General features: G+C 41.9%; 2 protein-coding genes across 13 annotated transcripts in view; one reads left to right on the top strand and one right to left on the bottom strand.

The window, feature by feature from the left end:
* SEMA4D (semaphorin 4D) overlaps positions 1 to 15,459 on the bottom strand; it is a 98,083-nt gene extending 82,624 nt beyond the window's left edge. For 3 of the 12 annotated variants that reach the window (XM_057384934.1, XM_057384831.1, XM_057384866.1), the window contains exons 1-2: positions 15,111 to 15,192; positions 14,456 to 14,505 (exon numbers count right to left, since the gene is read on the bottom strand). The gene's annotated coding sequence lies outside the window, so the exon portion shown is untranslated. Of the gene's footprint in view, positions 1 to 12,679; positions 12,804 to 14,455; positions 14,506 to 14,814; positions 15,019 to 15,110; positions 15,194 to 15,261 lie in introns of those variants that run through there. The other 9 variants (XM_057384874.1, XM_057384908.1, XM_057384899.1 and 6 more) reach the window with 7 other exon arrangements.
* LOC130584439 (proline-rich protein HaeIII subfamily 1) lies at positions 14,603 to 15,421 on the top strand. The gene is made up of 2 exons (XM_057384417.1): positions 14,603 to 14,858; positions 14,937 to 15,421. Exons 1-2 carry the CDS (start codon positions 14,603 to 14,605, stop codon positions 15,419 to 15,421), a joined length of 741 nt encoding a protein of 246 aa, XP_057240400.1.
* Positions 15,460 to 17,109: the final 1,650 nt, after the last annotated feature.

A 17,109-nucleotide genomic window follows, 5' to 3' on the forward strand; every position in this document is an offset into this window, starting at 1 on the left:
GCAAAATAAATGTTCTAAGAATGGCCTCCTCCCTCTCCAGCTCCGCTTACCCTTTGCTCCCATAAGGCTTCAGTTCCTGGTTAACATCTCTCTGTCTGAAAATAATTGCCTGCCTCCTAAAGGCATCTCAGACAGTGTCACTCCTTAATCAGGAGGAGGACAGCTGAGTGATGTGAGGCATTTCCACCTTCTCCCTGGAGCAACAGAACCATCTCCACAAGGCACTTCTGCAACATCAAGAACTAAAATGACTTTAGATGCGGCACTCTCCCATAATGAGAGCCGTATTCCAATAAGGCTGCCCTCTAAAAACCCAGTTCTATTACCAGCTGCCTATTAGGGCTTAGCTTATTGATACAGCTATTGCCAAGGATCAATCAGTGCAGCCTGAATACGAACCTCAGGGAAAATCCATTTGTAGAAATGAACTCACAACATGTTTGGTATACCTAGATACAAAAACACAAGCAATAATCAATTGCATTATCTTTAAATTTTGATCACAGTTGAATTAGGTACTGAACAGCAGTAGGTTTACAAGTTCTAATGCCCTGACATAGGAAGGATACCAGTAAAACTCTACTGGATGTATCAAATATGATTAATTTACTTCTCTGCACAAACACGTTACAAAATAACTAGTTATCCATTTCTCATCAAATTGGAGGCATAGAGAGAAAAAAAAWGATCGTGAGCTTTGTTAATACACTTGCAACGGGTATACCAAGGAGGCAATGCGTGAATCCGAATACATATTTCGGCTTTCATCAGATCAGTACTATACATTATAGTTTCACTCCACAATGAAACATCATCTRGAAATTGCATGGAGAAAACCACCTTTTTTTTCACATAACACAGTCACTTGAAAATCTAAACACAATGTTTCCCATCCTCCTTCTCAAAGAGACAACAAAATCACTTTTCTGTGAGAACACTTAATTCCAATTATTCTTTCTTTTTATGCAGTTTTCCATCTCTCCCAACTCCATGTCCGTCCTAACTATCCACTCTTCATGTCTGTGCCATGCAGCTCAGACATATGGCTGATACCCATATTCCCTGCCCCACACTCTTAATTTTGCAGTTTATTCAGTAAATTAACAGCTACTGCCAGCTTTCCCTCCTCCAAGCATTTGGGATCCACTTCTGCAGAAAGACKAACCTGGAAAGCATTTTCAGATAAAACAGCCAAAGCAAAGTTGAATGACTCAAAGGAGCAGGACCACTCAAATTATTTTCCAAAATTCTGCTTCTCCTTCTTGAGCCTATGAGGCTCATTTTCTTCTTGTTTCAAACTACACTGTCAACTTCATATGGCAGTGACCAGGTCTCCACTGGTGTTTAAATACCCTTAATTCTTAATGCACCTGCCTGTTTGGGGCCCTCAAATGCTACCAGAATACAAACAGACCTGAGAGATAYACCATAAAACCATCAGTTACACTTGAGCCTAAAGTCTTCAGATTTTTGCAGAAAATGAAACTYGTTAATTGTGAAGGTGACAAACACCATTTTTCATAGTCTGCAAATCCCTCTTCTCCACATAAAGGTAACTATCTATTTGGGTTGTATCGGGCAGAGTTTGACTGTTGGTAGGCAAGTTTCAGAAGCCTTCACAATCACTTCCACAACTTCTCAAAAGCTGTATTTCATCTCTGTTTCCTGAATGTTTTTGAAGCTCACATTTTCATCAACTGCAAGAGTAAACTGCCCTTGCTTCGTGCTACATTACAGTAACACAGAAGCCTTTAAACCTTTTTGCACAAACTTGGATAAACAAACACAATTAAGTGTTAAAATTAAAGTTCTGAAAATGAAGAAAGCAATCTTTGCTTTGGGAAATAAAAAAAAAAAAGCAAGTGCTTTACATCTTGAAAATGAACAAGGCATCCTGAGAAACTTGAAGAAATATGGCAGCAATATAGGCATATACAGAAAGCTTGAGTACAAGAAAGTTTAGCCAAATGCTTAAGACATTCAAGTCCAGAAGGAAATAAACTCCAGTATTTTGTCATACAGAGGCTAGACAGGGAAGGGGAAGTGCTAATGTAAAGYTCATGTTTTAAAGTGTTTCCTKTTCACATTAGAACACTTCCTTGATYAATCAGTGTATTCCTGCATGATGCAGGTCTACATGACCTCCAAATACAACGACAACCATTACACAATGCACAGTAAACCTCACCAGAACATTTTCAACTCTGCAGATGGCCACAACAAGAGCATTAAGCTTCATTACTGATCCTCACTGCTATCACAGTTTCTCCCCCTTTAGCAGTTTCAGAACAAGGCTGTTCCACACGCTTCTCAGAGATGTAAAAGCCTGAGTAGCTGACCTCAGGCTTTGGATCAGATCACACTGTCATCCTGCCAAAGAGCTGAGCAGGGGGTTACWGCCAAAGTCCAGACACATGCCACAATTGCCACAGCAAACACTCAGCCGTTTTAGTGAACTCCAATTTCCACCTGCCACAAAGTTCAACCCCAAAAYAAGCACAAGTACTTTACTCCTATGGGTAACTTATTGGCTGGCAGCTGGGCTGAGACAGAGTCTAATGAATTTTGCATCTTGCTGTGCATTTTGCRGAAAGTTAACAGCTTTCACCCTCCCACTCCCTGCCTCTGCTACAAACACACACACTCKAAGTTCTAATACAAAGACAAGGTTTTGATAAAGACAAGGTTTTGAAGTACTGCTACAGACTTTACAAATCACAAGAGAGACCCMGAAAAGACAGCCATCACACTGCTGGTGCTGTCCTGGATACTGCATGCCTTGCCTCTTATTCTATACATTTAACCCTTCGGCACAAATCCCACTACTGGTTCAGCATGATGAGTCTGGAAAATCTGTGCCAATGTGCAAGGAGAACAAACAGCTACCTGTATAATTTGTTGTACATGATAGTATTAGGCATTTAAGGCAACTGAAAAGCAAGCTTTATATACAATATCTCTTTGTCTTAGGTGTTAGAAATACCTACATACACAACCCAATTTACACAAGCTACATATACTAGTCACTAAAAACTCACTAAACCAACTGTAACTATCTTTGTAGTCTGAGATTAAAATTTAGATTAAAACAATTTCTAACCAGCTTGATATTAAAATTTAGACTAAAGTGATTTTATTTTAATGATGCCTGACATCCAAGTCCCATGGAATATACCTGTCTGCAAAAGCAAGGTATCAACTATGTTTTTATGAACTGCTTCAGAGCAAAGGAAATGAAACATCAAGAATTTAAACATAATGGAATTTTAGCTACAGCTTTTCTCTTTGAGTGCAAAGCAATAATAATCTGTTTTTATTACAGTTTTGTCCTTCACATTCCTATACTCAGGATGATTCAGGAAACACTAAAGTTGCTTGTTCCAGTACAGGCAGTACCCACCTGACATTGTTCTGGCTCACTGTACTGTACAACAGTACAAACAGTTCCATCAATACATTTTAGAAAATGACTTAACAAAACAAACACAGTGGCTCAAAACTGTATTTTCCCTCTTTGAATCCTGAAATTGATACACATCATTATTGTCAGTATCTCAGCAATAAAACTTCCCTTTTTTTGGTTTTTTTTTTTTTTTCCCACAAGAATCTGAATATATGCCACCTTCTGATAGTAGGCCTATAAAAATGCTTATGCCTTTACTGTCAATATTTGATTAATTTCAACCCCAACCAAAGGTTCCTCTGTGGACAGAGGGCACACTCGGGTAGCAGTGAATAAAGAAAAAAACTAATAGCATGTTGCCTAAATAACCAAATATAGAATCTCAAATACATTTACAATTTTCAAGTCTATAAAGTCTTAAATCTCAAGGCTTGAATATCTTGAACTCATGCAATCACAAAGGATTTTCAACACCTCAGGAAGGATCTCAGAAGAGCCTGCTGAAATCATTTGATCACATCTGAAGAAGTTTTGAAGTCACAGCAGCAGCCCCACAAGGACATCTAACCAAACATTTTCATGGTGCTACTGGCTGTAATGTTAATACATTAAAAATACACTGTGCTCTTCCTAGTGGGATCATTAAAACATTTTTCAGAAGCCAACATAAAAAACCTGCAAATCTGGAACAAAGGCTACAGTATTATCTTCTAAATGCATATTTATTCCAGCTCAGCTTTAACCAGGCCGACATTTCAGGATGTGGGTGAACAGTTCAAAGACTCCCCAGCCATCATGGTCTGAATTCAAGTTCAGAGCTGCCACAGCAYCTCTCCAACCAAAAGCACATATTCAGATCATCAGAGGCTATCCTGCCTTTTATGTTCCCATCTTCAAACTCCAAAACATGCTTTCAGTACCCTTAACTTTTGACCAGTGGATTCCCACCTCTACACATCTCCATCTGCCTTTCAGGCAGTTTCAATGTTATTTATCTGGACCTGGCTTGGTTTTATTATCTCTCAGTAAAACAGGATATAAACCCTCACAAAGCTTACAAACAAGTTTTCAGAACCCTTAAATAGTGGTTAGAATTTTAGCTGTAATTGATACAGAAGCTAGCTAACTAATGTTTTCCACCCTCAAGCACTACCCCAATCCACCACTGGAACAGTACAACTGCTATAGGAATGTTCTGTCATCTTCTGCAATGTGGCAGGAGAAACAGCACAACTTTCCTTCTCAGGTGGTAACCACTTGAACGAAACCTCAGAGAGGGGTATGGTGATTTGTGTGTTTTACTGAGAGCACTCTTCTCTCAGAAGACAAATATTCATGCTCTTCATGGGTGTCACTTGCATAATGTCTTGTGATCCAGTGGTAAGGCAACTGGATCCAAAAGTTACTTCAGCCTTAAAATGCATCTATTTAACTCTGGTTAAAACCAAAAATTGTCAAAATAATGGCTCATCTTCTGTCTATTAAAAGCAAAAACTAGTCCATGCTGACTAGTGCTAAACCTCATCTTTCTGATTCATGACAATAGACGGGAATGCTGTAACTATGCCACCAAGTCCATTTGACATGCGGTCCTGACATCACAATGACCTTGGTTTTCTGCTAGCTGTACTTAGATCCCAAGCAGATAACAGCTATCTCCTACTTTAGTGGCCAGAAATACTTATTCATATCACAACAGACAGCAAAAASCATTCAAAACACAAAACTACATAAGAGTATCAATATCCACTGCTAGCCTAAATGAAAAAAGTAGCTTGTAATATGTTGTAATTTTTCCAACTTTTCTTTTTCTTTTCTCTTTCATAATGGAGAATATCCTTCTAAATATCCCAGCATCATGAACTTTCCAGTCCTGTTTGCAGAGTCACCATGAACTTTACACAGTAACTGAGTCTTTCAATACCAAAAACACTCAAGAGATGTTAAGGTTTTGTACAGGAGCAGCAAGAAGGGCAGTTCATGGTCAAGGGAGAAGCGGCACATGAGGCTCTTAGTAACCACCCAGTGTGCTCAGCCTCAGCAATTCAGATGGAACAATACATCTGTAACACTAAAACTCCTTATTTTGGCAACTGTAGGCAGCTCTGCCATTTAAACTATCAATCACCAACCACTAGGCCCTAGTAGCATCTATACATCTCTTCCTTCTGGAAGAAATGATGGCAAAATGCTGGAGGAACTCTGCATGCAGTCCCACCCAGCAAAACAACTGTTATTTTCCTTCACCAAGACAGTAATGCCCTCACCTGGAGTCAGTACTGATTAGTACAAAGCAAAAAAGAAAGTTAAGCTGTGCAAAGTWAAGGCATAGAAGAAATATAGTTTTTATTTCACCCTGCTATACAGGTCCCACTGCACTAGTTCTGGTATTATAGCTACACTTTTTCTAGCATAAATGTGAATCTACAATTCACTATTTCTTCACAAGGATGATTCAAGAAAAGAGATGGGKGCAAAAATTCTGTTGCCTTTCAACAACAAAAATTTCCAAGAAGTGCAACATGGTGCACCCAGGTATTACAAGTGAGAGTAGCTAACCTGGAAAGAGGGCTCTTCTTTCACGAGCCTGATAACTGGCCACTACTGCATRATATAAAATACTTCCAAGAACACAGAAGTGAGCAAAGGAGGGAGAGACAGAAAGATGTACCAAGCATAAACACACCCTTCCACATAGCTTGCAAGCCAAGAGCAAGCCCAGGTTTCTGCAGGAATAGCCTGCTCTCACCACCAGCGTAAGGTTTTTGTCATCAGCCACTATACTGATTAAGAAACTATGATTCAGGCTTTCTCTCATGCTCCTCCTCTTGAATATAAGTCTTAGTCAACAGAGAATTAGGTTTTTTTTTTTTTTCCTCGAACCCTTTAAATCACACTAACAAATCTCCTTGCATAATAAACTTCGAGTATAATTTTGGTACAAAATACACCAATGTAAATAAATAGAAACTGAATTGGTGGAATGATGTTAGTTCAGCTTTGAGCGAAGTCAGATAGCCATCTCCAGAACATCATGCTGGCCCCCAAATGTCATCTCAAAGTCTACTAAATGGGGAAAGGACAGTTGTGTTCCCTATAAAATCTCCACACTCCAAGGAATGTTARTAAGGAATATTGTTAAAATGAAAGATCTATCTAAAGCTATACATTTGAAACTTTTAGAAGGTTTCCCCCTCCTTTCTGTATCTTTAATAAAAGGTTATAAATGTGTAAGGGATGGCTGTTGCCATGGAAATATGCAGGCCAACATCTCTCTGTGGGAACCTCAAAGCTCCCTTCACTGCCGGGTGCCTTGTAATGACAGGGTCACATCAGCACCTTTGACTCTCAAAGCCCATTTATTGCATAGAAATTAGAACAGCTTGGCTCCATTCACCTTCCACAGACCAAACAGTAACTACTCCCGMTCAACTGATTTTTCACCCATTCCCCCAGGACATGCTCCCAAAACTGTTTTAGCACCATCCTTCACACTACAGCAAATTCATCTTCAATGCATACTGCATTCTCAGCAAATGCTAAGCAGAAAACAGAGGTTACAGAGGCCATCAGATACTTCACCTGATCAAGAGCATAATTTCATAATCTGTTGAGAAATTTCTTTTTCCAAAGCAACTGACATACAATAAATCTGCATTCTACTCCAGAAGATGAAAAGCCAAGCTATGAAGAAAAACAGAGGCAGACATGCAGGAACTAAACTCTCATAAAAGCCAACAATTAAATTAGAGAACAGAAGACAGCCTCTAAATAATGGTTACTACTATCTCTGGTGGTTGTCAGTGCTAAAAAGGGAAAAAGAAGTTCTTAAAAACCTCAGTGGAATTCCTGAATATCACCACATACCATTTTATGCACAATCAATTTATGCACATTTCAAGGCAAATACAAACAGATGCGTCTTTTTGTTATTATTTTAAATCAATTCCAAATAGGCAAATTCAACTGAGAATGTTTTCTTATGAACATCTTCATACACACAAACCAATATACACATTTAATTTATGCAGTCATGTGTTAACATAGAATAGATTTATGTCACATATCTTCTGACATTGCAGTAATAAATCCCTTARACACATAAAAGATTCAACTGACATTTAGAACTTATTTATCTACATATTTGAAGAAATAAACTATTTCAGTAGTGTCCACCCTCATTAAAAATAGCCAGTCAAATATTTTAAATGACTAATATAYTGTGAATATACACCTGTGGGTTGGTTCTTTTATTTTTTAATTCTTTGGAGAGAGAAAATTGCAGAGAGAAAAGTTCTTAAGCCAATGGAAAGATCTGTCCACATATCCATCATACAATCCTTCACTAATTTCAGTACAAAAGAAGTGAAATGAAAATGACATTGCATGTCTCCTCTAGAAGACAATCAGGATGACCTTTCAAGGCAGTTTATCAATTTCACTGATGCRGAGTAAAACCTAAGTCAGATTCAACTGAATAGTAAATTTATTTCCACAGAACCAAGCATCTAAACATTTACCTGCAGATTTTCAACAATACAAATGATTTAATGAAGAAAAAGGCAGTCATTCTCTCAACTAAATAAGACTAGATTTTAACAAGAAAGAAAAATTTCTTAGTACTTAGCAAAATATATACACTCTTTAATGGCTTTGTAGGTTTTTTTTTTGTTGTTTTTCTGCTTTCTTGTTGGGTGTACTAATTCCACCAAAGGTACTTATTTTCTTTACACTTACAGTTCTGATGGATGAATAATTTTCTGACAAATGGACCTTCCAGGTGGGGTACRTCTACAGCCACATACAGATGGGGATCTGTGTGAGCATACATATGCACCTCTAGCAAATCCTTAGTAATTATATGCAATTGCTGAGTGGAAACAGGAATGCCTAATTTCTTGCCTCTGGCCATTTTAGGGAACTTCTTGTGAAAAGAAACAACAGATATATGGGAGGAAAAAAAAAAAAAGCTTTGAACACAGCATTGGTCCAGCAGACTCCTAAAGCAACTAGAGCTTGTTACTGGGTTTTTTTTTGTTTTTCAGGGGGTTGTTTGTGTATGTTTTTGGTTGGWTTGGACCACGTTGTTGTTTCGGGGTGTCTTTTGTTTGGTTTGGGTTTTTGTTGTTTTTTCAGGGGTGAGGAGAGTATGCTTGCACAGRGTACCTGTACTGCAGGAAAACCTCTGTAGGCTTATGTCCAGCCTCAGCAACATCCTGCCCACACAAACCTGCTGGCAAGACCAGGACCCTGATTATTATCTTCTGTGTGCAGACCACTCTTCTCTTCTTGAATGCTTTGCAGACAMTTCTTACCACACTCAACTAAGTACAAATATAGAGACAGCAGTATCTCATGACCCACACTGCAATGCCTGTGATGAACTAGAGTCTATTGAGAACATCCAAGATGGGGCTCAGAGAGAAGGGCAATAAATATTTTATAAGATTAGGTTGAGAGAATATTGATTGTCCCAAAGCCTGTCATTGTATTGGTTGGTCCAATGATCCTGTCTCCGCAAACTCTGTCTTCCTTACATCCTCAGACAAGCAAAAGGAGTCTCATCTGATTWCACTGAACAGCCAAACATTCTGCTTGCATTAACAACTACGATTTTATTTCTTAAATGTGACTTAATAAATGTCTTCTGAACAAATTACTAGATGAGGTGAAAGCACAGAGAAGARTATCTCTTAAATACCGTATTGGCACACATTCTTACAAGTTACTGTAGCTCTAGCAAACAAACCAGTGTTATCCATGTGCCTATGGCAATCTCAAGTACCATACAGAATTGCCAGTTTAGTGTTGCCTCCTGTCACCAGAAATTACTTGCAAACCAGAATGATAAGTAACTGCACTTTATGAAGACAAATAACTGAATTAACTGTGTCCTCAACAAACTTTGACCAATCTGTATCATGGTCAGCAAAACAAAAGACAATGCATTTTGAATTATTCCAGAATTATGAGTTTAATTACAATAACCCTAACCAAAGCCAAGCACAACTTCAATGACCTGATTTGTCAATTCAAYGTGCACTTTGTTTTCTAGAAAGTCTATATTGCTCCATTCTCCCCAGAACACATAAAACTGACAGAGAGAGAACTCAAAATACAAATCCAAGAGCTTCCACATCTCTAGGTCTTTTCCCTACAGCCTGCATTGTTTTTCCAGTAGCATACAACCATAACTCATTATCTCTTTCARTGGAAACGAGAACAAAGACATTCTGTAAAAAAAACAAAAAGCCTCTACATTTCTATGCATCTCTTTGTATATTCATACAGTATCATTTGCTTATTAAAAAAAAACCAACAAAGCACAACTGAGCATATACTTATAAAATCARTTATTTGGGGYAAGAAGAAGGTCTGATTTATATTGRGAGAAGTAGAAAAGCTCAGGAAYACACTTAAAAGTCTGCCCATGCAAAAGACTCTCAAACAAAGTAAGAATGATAATCACATTTCATGCATTTTTCCCCCTACTCCTCTGCTCTGCCTTTTGCAATGCATGCAAATCTGCATGGACCTGGAGGTTTTATTCAGGYACCAGCCTCCCCACTGCCACGCCTTGCTGCAGTTCTGTCAGACCTGCTTTAGCTTCCAGACAACCTCGGTCTCTGCTGCACACCAGCAAAGAGCTAACCAAGTTTGTAGAAGTTTTTCCTCTCCTCCCTGCTTTCCCAGTAGAACTGCCATCTCTATAWACCTTCCCCTGCTTTGCATAATATCCTTTTCTGTCTCCCACCTAGTTATTAGATGCACTAACAATGTCACAATTTTCCCATGTGCAAATTCCATGTATTTCCCAGTCACTTCCATATCAGTGCTCCATCACCTACACATCTGCTTAGCATGCACAGCCCTGCAGAAGAACACACAATCAAGCTCTGTGCAACGTACAGGAAACGAGCCTGTCCTTGCAATGAGGCCAACAGGTACTAATTTTGCAGCAGTGYTCAATCCTCTTTAGCCTGCCTCATATATAGGCTAATACTAATTTTTTAAGAGGATCAATGCAGAAAATGCCTAGTGGATTATGAGCTCRCTGCTGCACATGAACAGAGACAAAAAGAAATAGGTGGAAGATGAGGCAAAAAAGTGTGTGCTTACTCCTTGTACCATCAAACTTGGTTCTAAGCTTAATACACGGTAGTCAATTAACTTTATTTATAGTCTTGACAAAGATTCCTGAGTTCCTTATCAGCTTACATCTACAGATTTTTATTATTTTGTCATCTGTTGTGTTTCCTCCACCAGAACTGGACCCTCAGTACAGAACAACATACTCATGAAGCAAAAGCTGCTRTTATGTGTTTTACAAGACTTACTTGTCCAAAGTCTCAGAGCTACTGTACTGAAAACAACATGCATGCCTCTTCATTCCGTAAGTTGTTTTTTCCTTCTCCATCCCACCATAAAANAAAAAAAAAAAAAAAAGAAAAAGAAAGCACTACACATACCAAAAATAAGTTTTGGCATATTTATTCATTCCATTTTCAGAAACACTCACACACCCAGAAACTCACTGCACAACAGCTTGGTGTTACAGTGAGTAGAAGGAAATAGAGCAGTTCTTGGACACCCTTGGCTGGAAGTGGAGCACAACACACTTCTTAATGCAGKCAATATCCTCCCTCACAGTGAAGGCAGGCTGCAGCAGCACCTCCAGACGGCTAAGCAGCCCTTTGCATTCCTGGAACTTTACAGGCAGATAAAARAACATAAAAGCTTTTTGGCCAGAATACAATTAAATGTAAGACCTCATTAATTCAGGTCTGGACAGCAAGATCTGTAACTTCCCAATCCAGGATGATGRCACACATTAGTCTGAAATATGAGGTGCTACTTTCTTCTCTGTAGCTGAAGAGCTATGGGAACAGAAAAAGTAATTTCTGGTTTCCTTCACTAATTCATCCAAGAAACAAGGACAAARCCCTCATATCAGAAGAGAAACTATTAAAACAGCTTCCACATCTAGCCTGCACAACTGTATCAATGCAGACACATTAACTGCAAGTGGAAGCTTGTCTTTTGCAGTGCTGACACTTGCAGCAGTGTCTTTTGGCATTCCCAAGCTCCTTTTGGTACACAACCAGTTATATGAACCACTGAAAATCAACTCCTCAGCCACTTCAACTTCCCAAACTCAAGACACAATAACAGAAGTGGGACTTGCCTCCTTTTATTCAATACATTTATTTTACCTATCTACCTAGAYGCTCAAGCAAAGGACTACTATGCAAAGCAAGATGAAAAAGTTCTTATAAAAGACTGCTTTATAATCAGAGAAATGACTAGTTAGAAAGAAGGAGGCAGAAAACTTCAGAGAAAGAATCACCAAACAAAAAGCCAAAAGCATTTCCCAGCTTCTTGTTTATTTTGCAGCTTCCCAATTGASCATACCTTTCTTGAGTTAATTAACATGGCATACAGCAACTGAGTAGAGCATAACAGAGAACCCAAGAACAAGACCTTCCCCAAAATTATTTAATATTACTACAAGGAAAGTTTATTATCTGCTTTGCTTGRTTTTGTTGTCATCTTTAAATCTCTAGGCTTATTCTCACACGCTACCCAGAATATAAAACACAAATAAAAATTCTCTCAGTTATGTCKACAGTTAATTAATCCTCAGTTTAATAATAAGCATAGCACATACCATCTATTCATGAATAACACTTCCATGGTCATAAACATTCAGAAACCTACTTTTTAACTGATTTATACATCACAGAATATGAATCCAACAAGATCCAACACTTGGAATCACAGAAGGCTTACAAGAAATGCTAGTCAACTTTGGCAATTATTTCAAGTTACCTCTGCACAGCAAGAACTAGCACAAATAACTTTACCTCTGAATATTCAGGGGAAATACCTTACTTCCTCATTATCTACAGAATCCCYATTGCAACAACTGGCTTGAGGTTCCATGTTTTTCTGGAGAAAACCAAAATTAAAAGAAAACAATTATCAAAGTTCCAAGGTAACATAACTGTGATAGAAATGCTCCAAGATTTCATTTCTTCTGATTTAGAATCCCACTTCAAAAAGTCATTTTTAAAAACCAGATTATGCACAACTGCCTATCAACTTATCCAACACCTCTTGCMAACTAGATGACATATGCCAATATTACATTTAATGCTAGCAGCCAAGAACAAGAATTAATTTTGACATGACTGAAAGAGACCTCCCACTTATTTCACTGCAAGAAAACATCTAAGACAATGCATTTTTGCATACAAATATTAATTTGATACACACCCCCAAAGACAGTTGGGAAAGAATGCCAGTGTGCTGCAGAGCAAGCACAGTTTCCAACTCCAGCCAAKTGGCCTTGGGCAGATGACAGATCCTCCCGAGTTCTCCCGCTCTCCCCAGCAAGAGGCTGCAAGAAACAGAGAACTCTGAAGCTTAGCTGCTGAGGAGGCAGGCCAATAAGGGAAGCACCAGAGGATCCAGAACATCCCTCCTTCTTGCAGGACCTCTCAGTGGTACAAATTCACAAATTTTGGCAGGGAATGGATGTATCCATGCAAGATTAACAAAAAAGGTTATCAAATGTTCAATGTAATAGTTGTTTATACAGAGACTGGGGTGGGGGTGGGGAGAAGAGAGGGAACTGAATCATAACACCAACAAAGAGATGGCAAGACAGCATATTAAATTAAGTCTGTGGGCACACCTGTACTTACAGCGTTCAGAAAAACCTATGAATCAGTGTTACCGTTTTGAAACAGATCTGTTCACATCAAACGCTTCACTTGTTCAAATAGCTACCGCCCTCCCCACCAGCTACAATGGCTTTTGTTTCTTTAAAAAAAAAGAAATTTAAAAAAAACTGTTGTAGACCTATTCTGGTAGGTCTGAAGGCAAGCAGCTTTTGGCATCAGACGCCATAGCAATCCTTGACCATGGAGAAAGGTATATGAAGTAATTACTTCAGGGGAGGGGAGAGAGATGGCAAAACACTTCCTCAAAAGGACAAGAGACCACAGTAAAGACAGACYTCATCTGTCAATCCAGCTCCCCATTTACAAAGCTTTCCTTTTTTTCTTCCTCCTCTAAGAACATACACGTAGAATCACATTCCCATGCCACTCATTTGCTTTCAGTGGAAAAGTCACCTGTACGTCATCTCTGCTACCGGAAAGAACGATGAGTGCCCATCCATATGTACACAGCTCATCCCAGGCAGCACAGTATACTAACCCTCTTCCCCGCACAGCGGGGAACACTGTACATACAATGTTTCACCCTCCACGAGCTACTCCGTTCTCTCTTACAATGCCCCTTTCTAACTCAGTTTGTAAATGATACTCCCACTCSGGCACGGCCTCCACATTCGCCATCCATGCAGCCAGCACAGCTTCCTTTAGGCGCACTTGCGTAACTGCCTGAGCTCGCACTCTTTCTAATAAAAGAAGTCATTAAACTGTTCTCTAACAAAACCTCCGTACAGGTATCCGAAAGAGAGTATGAGATCAGTAGCTATTTCTGAGCCTGATGGGCACAAAGCAGTCAACGGCCTAGTGCTAATTACTACAGGAATTTTAATTTTCTTTTGAAAATTTCTTTTGAAAAGAAAGGCTTTATTACTACATTGACTTTCAGACCTAGAAATATTTGGGTGCCATAGACTTAAAGGTCATGTTTCACATTTTTCAGCCGAAGTAACTCCCCACAAGAGGGACAGTATAACAGACATGAAAGAAGGCAGGGAAATGTTTCCACATTAAACCAAAAAGCAGACATGAAAAACACCTTARCCTATAGATCCATCAGGTTCCCTCCCACACTAGAGCAGGATTAAGCTCCTGTTCCCTTCCCTGCTAAAGCCAGTCACGTATTAGAAAGGAACTGCAACAATGAAGTTACCACGGCTCCATTCATGCACTCCATCCTTCTCCCTTAAACGCGTAGTTTTGTATACGCGGAAAACACCATGCAACAGCCCACACCTCCGGGAAGCAGTGAAAGACATCCCTCAGAATTAGCTGAGGGGCAAATGGGGACAGAAAACTCTCACTTCACCCGTACCTTCCAAACTCGGCACCTCGGTGGAGACCTGATTTAAACTCTCCTGACAGCTGAAAAATAAAACAGCACATAACAGCTCTTCAGAACACATGCAGCCGATTACCACCCGACAGCAAGCACCCAGCACCGCGTCCTGCCCTTCGTTGAATGAGGGACGGCGGCTCCTGGCAGACAGCGGCCTCCCCGAAACGCCGGGACAGAATCCTGGCAACCTGGGCTGCTGGCCCTTGGAAACCGACCGCTTCCCAGCCGGGTGAAAACGCCTCGCATCCATCCTCACCACCCTGGGGCGCGCCCCGGTCCCCGTCTCCGCGGCAGGTGCGGCCAGCACGGGCCCGGCCGCCGCCCCGGGCACGCACCTGGCGGGGCCGCAGCCGGCTGGCGGGCGGTCGCTCCCGCCGGAGTCAGCGGGGCTCAGGGGCGGTGGGAGGAAAAGCAGATTTATAAACCGGGCAGCCCTCGTTCATTTGCTGCTGTGAAGGCTCCTCCTCTCCGCCTCGCTTCGGCCGCGTCTCAGGCGGGGGCTGCCAGCGCCCTCGCCCCCCGCCCGAGCCCAGCGGCGGCCCGGGCCCCGTCAGGCGGCAGGACCGACTGCGCTCCGTAGGTGAGGCGCCGCGGCCCGCGCCCACACCGGATCCCCTAGTCCCGCACCCACCTCGGCGGGAGAAGGCGCGGCGGGCACGSACCGTCGCTGCCCCACTGCCGACGGCTCTCTCGTCGCCGCCTCCTGCTGCCTCCGCCCGCCCCCCGCCACCGTCTCCACCTCCCCCAGCCGGCGCACAGCCCGCCCCGCCAGGCGCTCCTACCTGCGGGGGGCTGCGGCCCTCCCTTCGCACGGTCCCCGCCCTGCTCGGCGCCTTCCCCGCGGCTGGGGCTGGGCCGGCGCAGCCCCCTTCTCCTCGCGTCGGCGGGGGCAGGGCGGCGGCGGGAGAGGCAGGAGAAGGAGGAGTCGGTGGCCGAGTGTAACAAGTTTGGGTTGCCCCGCAGTATGGCGGCCGGGCGGCGCTGGGGGCGGACCCGGCCCTGGCTCGCAGGGGTCTGGCAGGGGCGCTGAGCCGCCCTCTCCTCCTYTCGGTGCTGCCCGTCCCTTCCCCCGCGCGGCGCAGCCCCCGTTAACGGCAGCGCCCCCGCGGGGCGGCCGGAGCGCCAACGGCGCCGGGTCACATYAGCCCGGCCACGGCGCCGCCGGAGCGGCTCCTCCCGCGCCACCTGGGGCTGCGTGGCTTGGCAGGGCACCGAGGCGACTCTGCCGAAAGCAGGTGTGGTGTCCCGGAGGTCAGCCTCAGCTCCTCGCCCCTAGTGCCACTTGTCGCATTCCCCTGCTCCTCCTCTGCCTTTTCGTCTSGGGTTGGATGGATCCGCTTGCCGCAGACCACAGGGAAAACCGCACCTGGGATACAGCCTCTCAGCACCGTGGGGATGGAGTAACTCGTGTAGAAAGCAAACATTACTGCAATTATTTTACCTTTAAGCATAGGTTCGCCTAGGTGGCTGCCTGGCGGTATATAGAAGCAGGAAAGAAAATAGGTCAGTAAATGCACAGATCTCACCCGACGTCCTTCTGCTGAGTCACTGATAGGTTATCGATTATCATGGTGTCCATGCACGCCTGGTGTGACTGTTCGGATGAATTGACATGGACTAACACATGGCTCTCTGGTTTTGGATTAGGGTTTGTTTAGTTTTTTTTATTATTATTGCTTGGGACAAGTGATACCAGTGTCATGAGATTGCCATAGCTTGGTTAGCAGGAGTCATTGGAGCAAGACAACAAAATATTTAGTTTGGCAGATAATGGCACTTGCTTTACTGGTTGACCTTTAAATTCCGGCATTACACATTGTATTTTTACAATAACATGACAGCCAATTTATAATAATTCACATTACCTGCAGTTAAGAAATAGCAAAAAGAAGAAATCATTGAGGAAATKGAGCCTCTTAAAGGCATGGAGACATGGTGATAACCTCAGATGAAGGAAGTTTTGATTCAAAGCACCCTTGATATTTCAGGGTCTGTGAAACAGTAGGGTTTGAAGGAGGATATTGGCATAGCCAGCAACAATCTGTTGTGTGGAAAATACCGGGAAATCAATTTCCCTGCATTGCATTTTCAAAATGGTGATTTAACTTAGGCCAGTTTAACATTGGGTAACCAGTGTTCATCACACCTTTGACATCAAATAGGGTCATACACCATCGAAACATTGGATATGAAACATGGAGAAGAAAGCAGGCATGCCCAGCTCTGGGACACAACAGCATCAGGGAGCAGGAGCTGAGAAGCCACAGCCTCCCAGGAAGGGGGAGAATCACTTCTGATGATTAACCTGAGTCTTACAGGAGCATAAAAGAGGATCAAATGAACCCATGCCAGAAAATCCTTGATGCAAATACAGTAGCAGGATAAAAAAATCCTTGCCATATTTTATTTGGGTAATTGCTGTAATCTATGCAAGCAGAAGATTAATCTGCATCTCCACTGGGACTGACTGCTGGTATTAATATGCTAGCAAAACCCTGTAGCATAGACAAGACTTCAAGCATCTCCTGAGGGATACAACTATGAAATTATATTCCAAGCGTAGATACAAAGATTTTTTTTTTTTTTTTAATATCTCATTTTAAAAAGTATAGGTTTGGGCAGTTTTTAGC

The sequence above is a fragment of the Malurus melanocephalus genome, unplaced genomic scaffold (genome assembly GCF_030028575.1).
Source record: "Malurus melanocephalus ecotype Western Australia unplaced genomic scaffold, MMel_1.1 scaffold_15, whole genome shotgun sequence".
Lineage (NCBI taxonomy): Eukaryota > Metazoa > Chordata > Aves > Passeriformes > Maluridae > Malurus > Malurus melanocephalus.